We start from the raw sequence: 16,345 nt of genomic DNA, 5'->3' as shown, positions 1-16,345 counted from the left end.
GTTAACACTTTACAGTGATTTCTTTAGTTTGTTAAATTTATAGTATTATATATTTTATCACATTTCTCTTTCTTAATTACTCCCTCTTATTTTTATTATAGGTCGTTTTGTAATGTTCGATTATTTACAATATATATGACGTTTTGAATTAAAATATCAAAAGTATCCTCATTTAATTCACATCATTATGTATTAAAAAAAAGAATTTATTAATATGTGTGCATAAACTTAGGACGACATATAATAAGAATGGGAGTGAGCAATTTTCAATGTTGAATTTGAGTCAATTCTTAAGTTAAGCAAAGGTTATGAACTATTAATAATGAAAATTAGTACTCATACTTTTGAAAAAGATGAAATATTTTTTAGAAAAACATGTAGATATATGTGTTTATATGCTTTCAATGTACTTATTATTGAACTAATAAAATGCGAATAATAATTTATTAAAGTAAATGACTGATTTCTAATCTTAAGCCTATTAAGATTCTATTTTGACATAAAAATGAACTATATAAAATGCTAAAAAAATTGGCTCGAGAGCTCCCAAATTTTCGTGTAAATACTTTGAACATTATACTTCAACAAATTTAGTCCCTTGATGACATCCTGAATCTGGCCGTGCAACCAATCATCCTCGTGTAAAAATAACATGGTGGATTTAACCTCCTTTTTATTTCGGGGTAAACCATTTGTTGATAGCAAACTTTAGCCTTTGAATTTCATTATTACTTGTATGTCATATAAAGAAACAAAATTTATATAAATGCACACTTAAATAACTGTTAAGAATTTTCTTTCAGGCTGAATAAAAAAAGTGCTCAGTGCACACGCACTGAATGTGTTGTGTTGGTTATGAAATGTGATCTTTATGTATTGTTTTAATGATTGGAAACTTTGTCAAAGAGGAGTAATTTCGTGGCCCTACAATTAGTCTTATTACAGGTGTACTTTGACAGGATTATCAAAATTTGTGTTAGATTTATTGGGATGAATAATAATTATACATTAATGGAGAATAATATAGATCACTGTCAAATTGGGCTTACAATCATGATATGATCCAATGTGTTGTTTGTGTATTTATTTTGCTTCACAAACAGAACAGCTCATTTGTCATCATGTTTCCTGTACATATGTAAATTAATTAAGTCTATATATAATATGATCTTTATATTTGGAGAATGTTTACTTTGTATGATTCATAAAATGAATTATTGAGTATTTTTATATTTAAAATTATGATTTTTCGCATCTCATTATTTTAATATTATATGAATCAAATAAAATTAGCTTAAATGACAAAAATAATCAAAAATTATGATATCTCAATTTAATCCATTAAAATAAATAAATTATTAATCTTACTATTTTTATTTATTAAGATTAATACTTCAAAGTAAATGCTCCACTACGTTTTGTAAACAGTAAAAGATTTAAAGTTAAAAAAGGCCCATGCAATTTGATCTAATAGAACAAAATTATTTGAACAAAACAAAATGGAAATAGGATAAACCCGAAAGCTTTGGATACAAATATTCTGTTTATAAACAAATATTTAGGCGCAACCAATAGCTTTGGATACACTTTGAATATCTTTTGTTGAGTGAATACAATTTGACCTCACACATTTATTATATTTAATAGGTGAAAGTGAACTGGATTATTCCAAAATTATCAAAATTCAAGATGACAGCTGCATGTTAGGTGCATTCATAATGCAATCCCGATTCTCTGTAACATAAGAATCAAAATAATTTCAAAGTAATATTATTCAGTGACAATTAGTATTTCACAACCACAACAGATTCTGTATTGATCACAAGCATACAAAAAGTAAAAGCGGCCACGATCATATTCAAACCATACAGTATATATAAAATAGACTAAAATAGGTTACAAATTCATAGTATTAAAATAAGAATTATGAATCATAAAATATAATATTTTTTTTGTAAAACAAAATGAATTCATTGTAAGAGCTGAGGAATTTTAAAAGACAATAATTTTGTTCCTCACAAGGTTCGAACTCAAACCATAAATTTATTTTATTAATTGATGAATCCATCGTAAATTTTTATGATCTAAGAATTAAAATATTCTTAATTTATATTTTAAAGTAAATTTTTATTTTATCCAATTTCTATACAAGTATATGAAAAATTCATATAAAATAAAGGATTACTTTAATTTTATGGTCTGACTTTTGGATCAATTTGCAAAATATTACTCCTCGGTCCACCAAAAATAGTCCTAAAGGTGAACGACACAGATTTTAATAACTATTTTTATTGTATTGTGAGTGGAGAAAAGATCTAATTTAAAAAATAGTGTTTATAATGATAATTAATTGTATTGTGAATGAAGTATAAAATCCATCATGAAGAAACTTCTATTTTTTGTAGACGGAGAAAGTATAAAATAGTCCGACTCTTGCCAAAAAAAAAAAAAACATGACATTTCAAAGAAGTTGCAAACAATCCTCTCAAAAAAAAAAAAAGAAGTTGCAAACAAAACTTTCAATCTTGGACCATTTTGGTCACGTGACCATTTTGTCCATATGGCGCGGAACAAAATTTTCGACGATTTAACTCATCTTTATGAGCGCAGAAAATTTTGTCACACACCACATTTGCAACTTTTTAGAAAATTGGAATTTTTTCTTCCCCCATATATTTTATTTTTTTTGAATTCTTCCCCCATATTTTAAAGTCCACATCATTGCAACCCGAACATAAAGTAAATTAATCTTAAAATAAAATACCGAATGGAAACAATTTCCAAAAAAAAAAAACGAAATGAAATGAAACATGATAGCAAAAGCAGGTGCCCTGGGCAAAAACAGAGAAAAGCTAAAATCCAGATTCCTGGGAAGTGAAGCATAAATCCTCTTTTTCATCACAAAATATTACAATATCTCCTAACTAAGTGCATATATATGTATACATAAAAGACGGATGCAATTTTGAACAACATGCTAATGATACAGAATCAGACTAAGAAGCGAAGCGGATGGGGAAACTTGCAAGCTTACTATAACATGTACAGCTCCATCGCGACAGCCGAGAAGAATACTGCTCTGGTTAGCATCTTTCAAAAATTTTGTAGAGTTTCTCCAATGAAGCTACCTGGAATATCAACACTTTTACTTTGAAAACAAAACTTGGGATATAGTAATTGAAAGTACAAATGTACAATATGGGCATAACTAGGCTGCACAGAAATTATCTAAAGGTAAAACTTCTAACTAACATGTTCGACACAAATTACGCGACCTGGTGTGACTGCAAGTAAAATTGCGAAAACATACAAACATTCAGAGAACAGCAAGCTGAAGGATTTTTCTAACACGTATGTGGTAGAATCAGAAACATTCACTGTTTAATCTCTCATCGGCAACGAAAAGATGATTTATTTGAGAGGTGAATAAAAAAAGCTCTTGAACCAAGCAAATTAAGAGAAGCAAAGTGGGTATAATTTTCTGAATGGGCACTCCCACAGAGTGAATAAAATTCTGCACAAGTTGCACCAAATTGATACTATTATTTTAGAACTATTGCCATAAATTTTAAGGCAAAAACAGGACACCAATTCCCAAGCTCAAGTACCTTGACAAAAGTTCCATTTGTAGCCATTGACTTAGGCGGCTTGAGAAAAAGCCTCATGGAGGGGAACAAAACATGCTGAATCGACCATTCACGCTGAGACCAAGCACTTTCAGCCTCCAAAAGTAGATCTTGGTCAATTTCCTTTATGTCATCTGGTTAACAATAGTACATATGTTTATATACTTAGAAACATCAGATACATGCAAAGAAAGAGAAAAGTATGTAGCAAATTCCCGAACTAAACTATGTAGTGTACTCAGCTAGACATAATCTAAAACTGTAATTAGCCTTTTCCTTAAGAATACAAAGCCCAACAGACTAAAAGTGTCTGATATGAAATTCGACAAGCAATAACCAAAATAATGTTGCATGGAGTTCGTGGCGCAACAGACTTACCAGCACTGTGTGAGGTATTTCCTTCTTCAGCATCTCCAGAAGAAGCTCTTTTGTAAAACTGTAAGCTCTCGCCTGATGGATTAGGCAACAAAGGGGGATGAAAGGCATAGAAGTTCGCAATAGCTGCGGCAATTGTTTGAAAACAAACCTTCTCATCATCCCAACTAACCTGTTAAACAAGAAATATTAGCAAATAGTACTGTATTACATGCATCCTAAGATAATATTAAGAAGTTCCTGTAAACGAGGCCTCTATGTAACACCATAGACTATATTTTTGAAAATGAGTTGAGAAATACTCCCTCCGTCCCATGAAGCAAGACCAAGTTTCCTTTTTGGTCTGTCCCACGAAGCAAGACCAGTTTCTAAAAATAGCAAAAAATTTACTCTTTATTCACCTTTTCACCTTTTCACCGACCACACTTTACACACAAAATACCAATTTCTTAATTCCCGTGCCGAAAAGAACTAGGTCTTGCTTCATGGGACGGAGGGAGTAGAAGTTAGCCCCTTAAGTAGATAGGTGGTTTCAAAGGGACAGCATAATGGCAAACCTAAACAGGCAATTGAATAATAATATATATTTGTCTTGAAAAGAAAAAAAAAATCAGCTATATCAGGAGACAATATTTTTAACATAATATAAACATGGAGCTTACATCATTGCCCAAACAAAGAAGAAGCTCTGGAATACGATCCATATCAGGTGTGTATTGGTCAAGTACAATGGGCAGCCGGGACAAATTACCATTCGGGTCAATATTAATGCTAAAGTACTCCTCCAACATCTCAGTTTTCTGCTTGATCACCTCTGTATTCATCTAGCAACAGAAAACAAAAGGATTTAGAAGGAAAAAAACGAGAAGTGGTATATGGAAATGAATCCGTCGTATCTTAAGTACGATGCATGAAAGGAAATGAACCCAGAAACTTCCCCAAGATTAACGAGGGAGGTTATGACGCCGAGCGCTAAAGTAACAGAATTTCACCCTATCTAAGAGCTTCTAATATTGTTATTATAAAAGAGTGAAAGATGAAAAGATCAAAATGGTGAGATTTCCTGCAGTTTCTCCTATTAATGTTGCACTGCTTAAAAGGGTCTTGTACACCATGATCAAATTACTGGACATATCATCATTCTCAGTTGTAAACAGAAAGTTTGATTACCTCAGAAGTTGAAGGTTTTATAGCATAGCACACACAGCAAAATGCTTAGCATGAATTCATTTTATTTTGTTTATCGTGATTAATTAAAACAAATATGACAGTGTTCAATCTTTCATAACTGAAGCAATGAACTATTCTGGGACTTGTTTCAAATGTATATTGAAAGGAAAATAAGTCTACCAGGAAATCTAATTAGGAAGTTAAAAAAGCAAACAGAAAGAGTTTTCCAGGATGACCAAAATCAGAAATGAGTGAGAATAAGTCAGCAGTTGTCAAATCAAAATCATGCTAACAATCCCTATACATTCTAGAAAGAGCCATTAGCATTAAGAAAAGTTACTTCTGCTATCTTTTCTTTCAGGTCATCGTTTTGATTGCCTTCTGCTTCCAAGTCCTCCTCCTTTAGAGCCATCATTATCAATTCCTGCACAGGAGCGGGATCACTCAATTGAATTGCGCTAAAACGCGCAAAGCGACTTAGAACTTGCTGGTACATGAGCTCTTTGCTGCCAAAGCATCAAAAGAAGAAAGGAAAACTTATCAGATAACTCAGACAACTAAGACAAATCAATAAATACAGTTATATGAAGAGGACTGAAACTGAAAGACTACATGTCAAGTTATTTTCATGGATCAGAAAGAATAAGACGGTCCTAATTTACATAAATTTCATCCGCTAGAAGAGTCCCGTCAAAGTTCTACAGTATTTTTTATCTGAAGGTCACACACTAGCTAAGTATTGCAGAAGTCACAAACCAATACAGAATATTCTCATCATAGTTTGAGCCACATTCAAGGTTCTATGAGATCAAATGATACATAAACCACTATATCTCTACCCTTATTATACACTCCCGAGCCTGCAACTTAAGTTAAAACTTCTACCTCAAGTTGACAACATTAGCTAGATAAAGATGAGTGTTATGCTGTAGCAGAGCAAAAACATCATCTGCCATCCCAATGTACGAGCAGTGTCCAACAAGGTCCAGCAACTCTATAAGATCACGAGTCAGTAAACGTCATTGACAAATTTGTCGAAATGGTTCTCAATCAACAAGGACGTGACTTAACCAGAGTGGCAGATAGAATCAATCTCTCTGAGAAGTTCCTGAATGCTAGTAAGGTCTGCAGTCTCACCGGAGTTCCTCCTTTGTTTGATTGAAGACCTGCAGTTGAAAAATAAGTAATGATGGGAGTCTGAGGGGAACCAAAGGAGAACTTCATCTGAGGATTTCCTTTAAAATCAGCATGTAATAGTGATGACTATAATAATATTGACACTGGTATTTGCAGAAGATGAATGAGAAAGCCCGTCCGACATAAATCGTGTGCAGACAAATAAAACTGTCATAGACCCAAGTCACCCAATAGGCCATAGGCAATATATTTCCATGATCTAGTCCATGAATCATCAATCCAGTACTTTAGAAATGATATGGATGACCTGCTCTTTACCCTACAGTCATTAGAAAACCTGTTACAGATGCAAGTACTTCAGGAGTAAATGTGTTCCATTCTACCTCACGGAGGCCAAGCAAGAATTTCCTTGCATTTGACTTGAGTGCTTAACCTGCATGTATGCATGCAACCTTCCTGCGGGATCCTGGGAATCTGTCCTTACCATTTTGTGCACCGGAACTTTTTGTGGCTTTGTTCCTAGAAAGTTTACATATGAAGACTAAGGATTTGAAAAGCAAAGCTCATCAACAAATAACAATAATCCAGCACATGCTGGATTTGTAGAAAGGCAAAGAGGAGAGATTTAGCATACCAAAAGAAGAGGGAGGAGTTGAGGTAACCTTCTTCGTAGAAACAGAATTAGCTAACGGATCCACTTTCTGCCTCGGAAAAGGGAAAATTTCAAAGGGAAGTCAGAGTCTCAGACAACACTTTATGTCAGCAAGCAGCAAAATATGAAGAGTATGCTCATACTTAGAGGGCGCGAAACAGACATATGAAAAAGTTTCACCTGAAAATTAGTTGAATACCAATTTAATTTCAGAATGTTCAAAAAACTTATGAAGCCAAAATCTCGTAAGAATGAAGAAAATCTGAAGGTCCAAACAAATCTACAAGGAGAGACATGAAATCAAGCTGATGTGGTACATTCGTTGAAATTACCTGTTCTTGGAATGTCCTCGACTCATTGGAGTTCCTCAATTTTGACTCTATAGCAGATTGTATCTTCTCAATTATAATTTCTTGGTTCAGGAGGCTTACCTGTGCTTACAACAGCAGAATACAACATAGAAAAGAAAGTGCATCAAGGACTTTTTGTTCACTTCTAAGTCTCATTCAATAAAGCGTTCTGTGTACCTCTCTCTTAGTTGGGTGCACATTTACATCAATGTGTTCAGGTGGCAACTTGACTGACATGTAGATGAAAGGTTTGGATGCCTTTGGCAATGTAGCAGCATAAACAATCTCGATCGCCCTCTTTAGAGCACCACACTCCACTAGTCTATCTGAAATAGGGAATGTAACATAAGGAAGAAAGAGAAACCAAAACTATCACTCAAATTTGCAAACTTCGTTAGAAGAATTTTTGACGGACATAATTAAGTGCTGCAAAACCAGAAAGCAAGGAGCAAAATTAAGTTTCAAAAATACTGGCAGATGCTAAGAGATATTGAAAAAACTATAAAGAAAGGAACCATTTAATGCAAACAGATGCACCACACAAGCATCACGCTTATATTAATTTAATACCTAAAATGGAAATAACTAAGCTACAATACTCTTATCTTCAAACAGCACAGAAAACGAAATAGATACGAATGACATTATTCATGAGGAGAATAGATGGATAACAGTATTCACAGAGTATTATGAAGTAAGAAACTACCATTGATGAATAGCACCATAGTTATCTTCTTCGCAGTGTAGTTCGAATTAGAAATAAATCCATCCATTTCAAAACTTGAACTCGATGGATCATTGTCAGAGACTTCAATCTTCAAAAGATTTTGTCCAACTGATGCCCCATAGACAGATCTAATTGCGTCAAGCCTTGAGGATGTAGCAACTGAATGAACATCTGCTCTAGCAGCTCCATGCTATGAGAAACATACATCTCAGAGATTTGGAAGTCTTGTATGGAAAGTTGGAAGCAGACAGAGAGAAAGTGAACCCCGTCAATGGACAAACCTTTCTGCAAGAGAAGCCCACGCTCGTGTGATGGATGGCAAACCGACAAATTAAATCCACTATCTTTGAATAGTCATCAGCAGAATTCTGAAGTGTTTTCTTCCGAGCAGCCATGTTATAAAATAAATTCTCTATCTGCCAAAGAGATGCATATCATGTAAAAGCAATCATGGTCATCAAAAGGAGTATTAAGTTATAGCAAACACAAAAGGATGTCCACTTGGTGAGAGGCCTCTCCCATACATACAAGTGAACTATGTTAATCATTGTGTCGCATATTTTCCTGTTACCATTAAAGCATCATAGTTAAGGCAAGCGTCATGTTCATTCAATTTTCCTTAGATTGTTTTCTCTCTTGGCTTAATTTGTCTCTTTTGTGTTTTGATATCTTGAACCGCAGAATTCGACATTAGTGTTTCAACACTCAAATTTTGGAAAAGCAAGTGATCAAGGTACAGAAGCATACCATGATTTGAGTGCCTTTAACAGCTGCACATGCTTTTGGTTCATACTCCATCACACCGTCTTTATAAGTTGCCCTATCAAATGAGGGTGCACATGAAAATAAATTAATAAATAAGGATTTTGTTTATGCTATACAGGTATAAATCACATTATCTGCGCAACCATGTCTAAGGAAAAGGACACATTTAAAAGTTTCAAAAGTTACAACAAAAAAAGGCCAAAAGAAACTAAAACATGAACATTTGCTTTGGGAAATTCCTAAAGAGCATTGAATATAACGAGAGTCGGGATCTGACATAAATTTCAAACCTTATACTAGGTGAAACCACAACCGAAATAAGAATATGATAACTAAACTTAGGAAATAAAAAGGACGAGAAGAAGGGAAGTTTAGTTGAGTATTGATAAATAAATGTAAAAACATTTTCTTCTCTAAATAAGCAAATGTCACAGCATACATTGGTAATATAACTTAAGAATAAGAACAATTTGAAGATTAAGATAAAAGAAGTTGCCTGCATGAAGGAATCCTTACCTAAGTATTACATACAAGAGTGCATTTCCAACTACTTTAAATTACCCTAAATGGAAGATAGTGCAAGTAGAAGAAGGTCAGGAATCGGTACCTGTATCCATGTAATTGACCTTTGGTTATGGTGGTAACTGTCACATGACTAACATATGTCATACTTGCCAATGCCTCGCCTCTAAATCCCATTGATCTGATAGATTGTAAGTCCTCAAATTTACTCAATTTAGAGGTTGTATGCCTTTCACATAAAATTGGAAGATCTTCATACTACGCACAAATAGAAACAAGCAGAAAATTAGACACAGCAAATGCAATTTTAAATACCATTACAAGTTGTAGTAGCAGCATATAAAATACATCAAAAGAGCATATAATATGCATGAAGCCTTTCATCTTTTTATGAGAGGGATAAGAGCTACCTGAGGTTGCAACAAAACAGGTAAGTGATGAGTACAAAAGTTTCCCATGATCGAAAGTTTATATGTTTCATAATATCATGTCACCATGATACTCAAACACCACGAGACAAGTCTCTTCTCTCATCTACAGTTATGCATTGCAGCCTGCCTCGACTGTGGACTAGCTCCCCTAATATACACATATTTTCGAATTTCATTCTTTAGCTGAGGTGTTATTTTTTCAATTCATGCAGCATAAATCTAACAGCACTTTTCTACCACATGTGAGTTAAATTGTCCCTGCAGTTATCATGCCATTTGATATGTAAATAAATAAATAAAATCATGTTTCTCCGATTTCATCACAACATCTAAAACTCCAATTTCCACAAAAACAACTATAAATAAGCCCGCACACACACTACACACAGAGACGCCAACTAGACGCACTAAGCACACAATTAAGACTGCATAGAGACAAAAAAAAAAAAAAAAAGAGAGAGAGAGAGAGAGAGGAAGGAACTACTCGAATTCCGTGACCGTCATCGGAGACTTGGATGAGTTTGAGGCCACCATCTTTCACTACCACGGAGATGGAAGTTGAGTCGGCGTCGATGCTGTTTTCGACGAGCTCCTTAACGGCGGAGACCGGCCGTTGGATGACCTCACCGGCGGCAATTCTGTTGATCACCGCCTCGTCCAATCGTCGGATTATCGGCGGCTCCCTCTGAACTGGAGTAGGCACACAGTCTTCCATATCCATTCGATCGGAGGCTTGAGCTTCCACCTCCATTTTGAAATCAAATCAAATCAAATATCAAATATATATATGAAATTATAGTTGTGAAATTAGGGATTTGGCGCCAAATAGACCTTGATTTAGAATATTTTTCCTCTTTTATCTTCTTCTTCTTTAAAATAAAGGCAAATTCTACACAGTGAAACTGAAATTAAATGATACTACTATTTATATACAATTATTAGTCACAATAAAAACATCAAATGAGCTTGATATACTTAATTCATTTAGAAAAATAAAATTAAGTTCCAATTTGATCCCAAGTTTTATAAATAAATAAGTACTAAGATTTACTCAATTGGCACCCGCTTTTGTTTAGAAGAACGATCATATTTTTTTTTTTTTGAGGAAAAGAACGATCATATTGACAATTTGTTGTTTTCGTTCATAAGATAAATTATTAAAAAAAATGGGGGTTATTGGCAGGGGCGGATCCAGGATTCAATGTTAGGGGGGCTGAATCTATTGGACCACGGTGCTTGAAAATATTTACACGGGGTTCGGGGGCGGGAGCCCTCGAAGCAATTTTTTTGAGCATTCCGTACACTCCATTTCATACATTTTTTCAACAATCACTTAATATAATAAGATAATTGTTCGCAATTCAATTAATTCAACATCAAGTAGATTGAAAGCATATAAAACGTACTTTTATTCATTTTTCTTAAAAAAAAATTGTTTCATCTTCTAAACAAATAAACTAATTTTCATTGTTAGTAATTAGTAATTTTACTTTTACCTTTAGAATTGACTCAAATTTAACATTAAAAATTAACTAAGAAAGAAAAAATGATAAAAATAATACTATAAATGTAACAACTCAATGTGTTGAGCAATTAATATGGATAGTTGGATACTATAAATAATGTATTACTATATTTTTTCTTGTATTTTTTTATTTATATACACATATATATAGATATAAAACAAAATAATAAATATATATATAAAAAAAAAAAAAAAAAAAACTCAAAAATTGGGAGGGGGCTGAAGCCCCCCCTGGATCCGCCACTGGTTATTGGGGCCTAAATACATGAACTTTGAGCTCATTTTGATTTTTCCACGAATTTTGAAAGTTGTCAAAAAACACACGAATTTTGACTTATTTTGTTTTCTCTCACGAACTTTCCGAATTGTCAAAAAATACATGAAATTTGGCTCAATTTAATTTTTTCCATGAAATATATTTGTTATAAAAAATTATTCGAATAATTCTTTTATAATTAATTTGGTAGCTTAAATAATTTAATTAATGATTGATGATCATTATTCATGAGTGACATGATTTTTTTTTAAAAAAATTAAAATATATTTTGGAATCAAAACGATGTTGTTTTAAAAAAATCAAAATAAAAGAATTATTTGAATAATTTTTATAACAATATATTTCGTAGGAAAAAACAAGATGGGCCAAAGTTCATTAATTTTTTGACAATTCTCAAAGTTTGTAGGAAAAAATAAAATGAGTCAAAATTCGTATATTCTTTGACAACTTTCAAAGTTAGTGGAAAAAACCAAAATAGGCCCAAAATTCGTGTATTTAGATGCCAATAACCCTTAAAAAAAACAATGATGGTAAAGTTTGATGCATTTTCGAGTCGTGAAATCGACACTTCGCCAATTAAATCATGCCTGCCCCCAAAATAAAATAAAATAATTAATAATGTTAATAATTATGCGCAAGTACAAGTCGAATGGGAGAGAAGTATTCCAGTTTAAATCTACAGCAGCTTAGCTCAACTATTCGAAGTTTTACAAGAAAAATCCACAAAACTTAAGCAGTAATGCTTTGCACAAATGGTGGGAAGATCACATTTTGGAGCAAAGCATAGAGTTGGGCATATACTTCTATCTAAAGTATCCAACTGGCTGATGTTGCCTACGATGGCCGCTTACGATCATCGTCCTCCTCCTCATCTGAATCCCCGCTCTCTCGAAATCGCGGATTTTTTTCCTGTAAGCAAATAAATGGTGGAATATGGATGAACAAGCCGCTTCCAGTCATCAATCAAGGCAGAAAAAATCCTTGGCAGGGGCTGCATTTTCTACATTTTCGACTTCAAGATTTAGAAGGCATTTTTCCTACAATTTAGTTTGGTGACGGGGTTTTCGCAGAAAATGCAAATAATTTAACATTTAAAAGAAATTGCTCGGTAGGGGCTAAAGCCTCTCCTTGCCCCTTCATAGGTGCGCCCCGGGCAGTAAGGACAAAAGATATTGATACCAACACTTCAATACATGTCGGCCCTCTTCGCCTCTGAAGTGAACTGGTATGATCCTAAAGATACCGATATCATATACTCCCTCCGTCCCGCAAAGCTTGAGCAATTTCTTTTCGACACGAATTTTAAGGAATTAGTATTTTGTGTGTTAAGAGTGGTAGGTGAAAAAGTGAAAATGTGAATAAAGAGAAAAAAATTGCCATATAAGGAAAGTGCTCAAGCAGGACAACCCAAAAATGAATACTACTCAAGCTTCGCGGGACGGAGGGAGTAAGAAGTTGAAAACTTCAGACAGCTAAAAGTGGCTTCACATGCAGATACTTATGTATAGGGCAGCAAGTTTTTTTTGTGTGTGGTGGGTGGAATCAGAAGTGAAGCGATCAATTTATGGAAAGTGAGTAACAACCATCAGAAACTTACCGGTCTGGGTTCATTATCTGGATTTCTCCGATATACAAAGTCTGACTTTCTCCTTTGAAAATCTGGCCCACGACGGTCATCTTCTCTATGTCGCTTACGTGGGTAATCTGTTTTTCCACAGTAAGACATCGATTAGTGAGTTCCATGAGCGGAATCACGATGGTAGTCTAAATGAGAATAATACCTCTGCCATGACGGTAGGAGCCCCCTTGACCGTAGTTTCCACCTTGCCTACCATCTACAAGAGTAGAAAGTCAACAACATATAAAGTAATGCAAATACCTCAGCTAACATGTCTTACTATTATTACCTGTATAATTAAAGATCATTTATATATTAGTTTATTGAACTAATAATAACAAATTAATAATCCCTCAGTGAAGAAAAAAAAGGGATTACTCAAAACAAAATTCAAACCACATTCTGATATCCCTAAACAATATGTAAAACTGTGTGTTGATGTATTTAGCAAGATTATCAACCTTTGGCATATAGATATGTGGCCTCAATAATATTAAAAGAACTCAAAGTTCACTCATAGAAACAGAAGGTTAAGGAAAGAGCTATAGTTTTCAAGAGCAATACGCAGTAAATACAAGAAAGGCTAAAGCTGTTTAGTGACTCACAGTTAGGTTGCATAACAGGTGCAAATGAACCTAGTGATCCAGCACCATAATCGACTAGCTGCCTTTGGGCTTCCAACTCTTTCTGGACTATTTTTCCATAACCACCTCTACGTATGACATGTTAAGAAATTGGATATTCAGGTAGCTTTATTTATACATAGAAACTAATAGTTTTATTCGTGGAATGCATAAGAAGAAATTTGGCCACTTGCAGTCTTGTAGTGATGGCATTAAGTAAGGTTTGAGTGCATTTTGAGATACTTGCGGCTATATACGAGAATCCAGATCATGACAAGCAAAGGACGGCAAAAATGATAATTTGAACAAATTCAATTGCGTAAGTAAAAAACAATTGCCATGAGAAGGATATCTGGGTCATAGTCTGTACGATATTCATCCCGCACCTGATACATAGAACATAAATTCGATCAAATTACTGGATTAGCAAGGAGAAACAAAACTTAGATGCCTCACCTGCCCACCACTCCGCCCACGTCCCCATTGTCTGCCTTCTTGAAACCCCCAATCAAAGTCGACACGAATAGGACGGTCATCGAGAATAGTCCCACTGATATATTTCACAGTATCTTCAGCATCTTCTCTGGAGTAGTACCTGATATGTGTAAAGCACCATAATGAGGGGATGAGTGATAGAGAAACATTTTGCTTTCTGTTGCCTCTTTCAAGATTATGAGCATTAGAAACTTAAAGCACTCAGTTACCAGCAAAGACGAGCAATATGACTTCAGATAACATGAAAGTACTCAAGGACAATGAAAGATACGACAGTATCGAGCTCCCCTCCCTCCCCGACTCACCTGCACTCTCCATCCCCATCTCTTCCCATCAACAGGAGTTAGAAGCCACGGCTGACTAAAGCACTTGAAAGCCACTATTGCCCATTCGCCTCTAATTGACGGCAAGACGAAAATAACTAACATGCATTAAAGCACAACGTAAAATTCAAATCAACACTTCTCAAAAGAGGCCACTTGAACAACTCAATTACAAGCTTAAGACAGGAGTTAGAAACTTCGACCGACTAAGCACTTGAAAGCCACTATTACCCATTCGCCTCTAATTGGCAACAAGACGAAACTAACTAACACATATTAAAGCACAGCTAAAAATTCGAATCAACACTACCCAAAAGAGGTCACTTGAACAACTCAATTTACAAGTTTAAAACGGAAGAATTCGTGCAAGGCTCGTCCCCGACCAATCTAAACCCTTACATTACGAAGCAGAACCCGCAAGGGGTCTTGCTGTTCTTATCCAAACCCATAACCATCTTCTTTATCTCCCCCGCCCGAGAGAACAGCTCGTACACCTGCTCCTCCGTCGTGTAAAACGACATGTTGCCCACGTAGACGGTGGTCGATGTCAGCAGCGCCTCCTCGTACTCTTCCTGCGTCCCGGAAAACCTTCTGTCCCTATAGGCCGACAATTTTGTCGGATCCTAACCAAGAAAAAAATTACCCAGACTTCAGTAAAAATCTAGCTGCCTGGTTTCAGCAAACAAAAAACTCAAATGCATAACATCAAATTTTTGTTATGCAAGCAGCTCAAACGATTTTCCCATTAACCTAGATTAGCTGAAACTAGAATACGAATGCAGGAATTCAAACTGAAGCTAAATTTTGCAATAAATTGATTCCTTCTAACCGAAATTCAAACAATTAGAGAATGAAAACTCAATTTTACCTTAAAGAGTGAGGCCATCGGAGATTCCCACCAGCAAATTTTGATTTTCAGTGAGAAAAATGGGAGAAAACGAAGCCCTAATGCGTGACTGGGAAATTTTCCAAAATAAATTACAAATTGTAAGTTGAAATAAATTAAATGGGTCAGGCTTTTGTTATTCGAGTCGAAGAAAACTAATGTTTTGGGCTAGATTAAGCCAACATTGGGCCATCAACTTCTTGTGAAATTTTATAAAGATAATTTTAAATATACCCCCCAATTTTCTTACTAAAACCCTCCAATTTAAAAAGTATAAAAACAATAATACATGTCCTATTATACCCTTATACACTCTACTTTTAAATTCTAATAATTTTCCAATGAATTAAATTCGAAAAGAACAATATAGCCCCTAAAAGTAGTTAAATCATATAGCCTCTTGTGAGAACTTTCTCATTTCCACTATTTTCAGATCAAATTCTAAATTTCAACTAAATATCTCTTATTAAGTTTTGCTCTTGCTCAATGATACTCTCTTCGTCCCACTAAAAATGACATGTATTCTATTTTGAATCGTTTTATTGTAAGTTGCATGTTTTCATAAATGCAAAAAATTTAACCCTTAAATAAATTGAGTCCTATCACTTTTAATAAATTTACACATTCTTCTTAATTCTCGTGTCAAAAAATTTTGAACAGCTTATAATGAAACGAATGAAATATTTAATTAGATATGTAGAACGGTAGCTTTGGTTTTCATCAATTGTCTCCCCTCAATGTAACTTGGATGTTGCTGCTACTCTAGCTCTGATTTAAGTATCACGAAGAAATTGCTATTGCACCCACAATAAAAGCCTAAAATCCAAATTTCGCAGAAGAAGT

At 34.5% G+C, this 16,345-nt stretch overlaps 2 protein-coding genes across 3 annotated transcripts; both read right to left on the bottom strand.

Moving 5' to 3' along the window:
• Nucleotides 1-2,850: 2,850 nt before the first annotated feature.
• LOC131010240 (DNA mismatch repair protein MLH1) lies at nucleotides 2,851-10,697 on the bottom strand. 2 transcript variants are annotated; one of them, XM_057937676.1, is made up of 17 exons: nucleotides 10,587-10,697; nucleotides 10,240-10,500; nucleotides 9,410-9,582; nucleotides 8,785-8,857; nucleotides 8,319-8,453; nucleotides 8,017-8,227; nucleotides 7,488-7,636; nucleotides 7,293-7,391; nucleotides 6,943-7,009; nucleotides 6,692-6,827; nucleotides 6,243-6,337; nucleotides 6,057-6,165; nucleotides 5,512-5,677; nucleotides 4,664-4,825; nucleotides 4,005-4,173; nucleotides 3,609-3,760; nucleotides 2,851-3,128 (listed from the first exon to the last, which is right to left on the bottom strand). In XM_057937676.1, the coding sequence occupies exons 2-17, from the start codon at nucleotides 10,474-10,476 to the stop codon at nucleotides 3,084-3,086; spliced, it is 2,178 nt and encodes a 725-aa protein (XP_057793659.1). In that variant the 5' UTR covers nucleotides 10,477-10,500; nucleotides 10,587-10,697; the 3' UTR covers nucleotides 2,851-3,083. The 2 variants fall into 2 exon arrangements, with proteins under 2 accessions (XP_057793659.1, XP_057793658.1); XM_057937675.1 differs by having other exon boundaries at nucleotides 10,240-10,654.
• Nucleotides 10,698-12,156: 1,459 nt separating this feature from the next.
• LOC131010244 (nuclear cap-binding protein subunit 2) lies at nucleotides 12,157-15,740 on the bottom strand. The gene is made up of 8 exons (XM_057937681.1): nucleotides 15,485-15,740; nucleotides 15,016-15,239; nucleotides 14,255-14,393; nucleotides 14,151-14,184; nucleotides 13,781-13,891; nucleotides 13,339-13,392; nucleotides 13,155-13,261; nucleotides 12,157-12,466 (listed from the first exon to the last, which is right to left on the bottom strand). The coding sequence occupies exons 1-8, from the start codon at nucleotides 15,500-15,502 to the stop codon at nucleotides 12,392-12,394; spliced, it is 762 nt and encodes a 253-aa protein (XP_057793664.1). The 5' UTR covers nucleotides 15,503-15,740; the 3' UTR covers nucleotides 12,157-12,391.
• Nucleotides 15,741-16,345: the final 605 nt, after the last annotated feature.

Source organism: Salvia miltiorrhiza, chromosome 2 (genome assembly GCF_028751815.1).
Source record: "Salvia miltiorrhiza cultivar Shanhuang (shh) chromosome 2, IMPLAD_Smil_shh, whole genome shotgun sequence".
NCBI classification, from domain to species: domain Eukaryota; kingdom Viridiplantae; phylum Streptophyta; class Magnoliopsida; order Lamiales; family Lamiaceae; genus Salvia; species Salvia miltiorrhiza.
This window is presented reverse-complemented; position numbering and strand designations above follow the sequence as displayed.

Bases quoted from the DNA above. Each gene is read 5' to 3' on its own strand.
- LOC131010244 (XM_057937681.1), bottom strand. The intron at 14,185-14,254 runs GTGAGGCATCTA...TCTATGTATCAG, and splicing joins GTGGGCGGAGTGGTGGGCAG to GTGCGGGATGAATATCGTAC. The intron at 13,262-13,338 runs GTATTATTCTCA...GTGGAAAAACAG, and splicing joins CTCCTACCGTCATGGCAGAG to ATTACCCACGTAAGCGACAT.
- LOC131010240 (XM_057937675.1), bottom strand. From the start codon at position 10,506: ATGGAGGTGGAAGCTCAAGCCTCCGATCGAATGGATATGGAAGACTGT. The intron at 8,858-9,409 runs GTACCGATTCCT...CTCATTTGATAG, and splicing joins GGTCAATTACATGGATACAG to GGCAACTTATAAAGACGGTG. The intron at 6,828-6,942 runs GTATGCTAAATC...TAAACTTTCTAG, and splicing joins AACTCCTCCCTCTTCTTTTG to GAACAAAGCCACAAAAAGTT.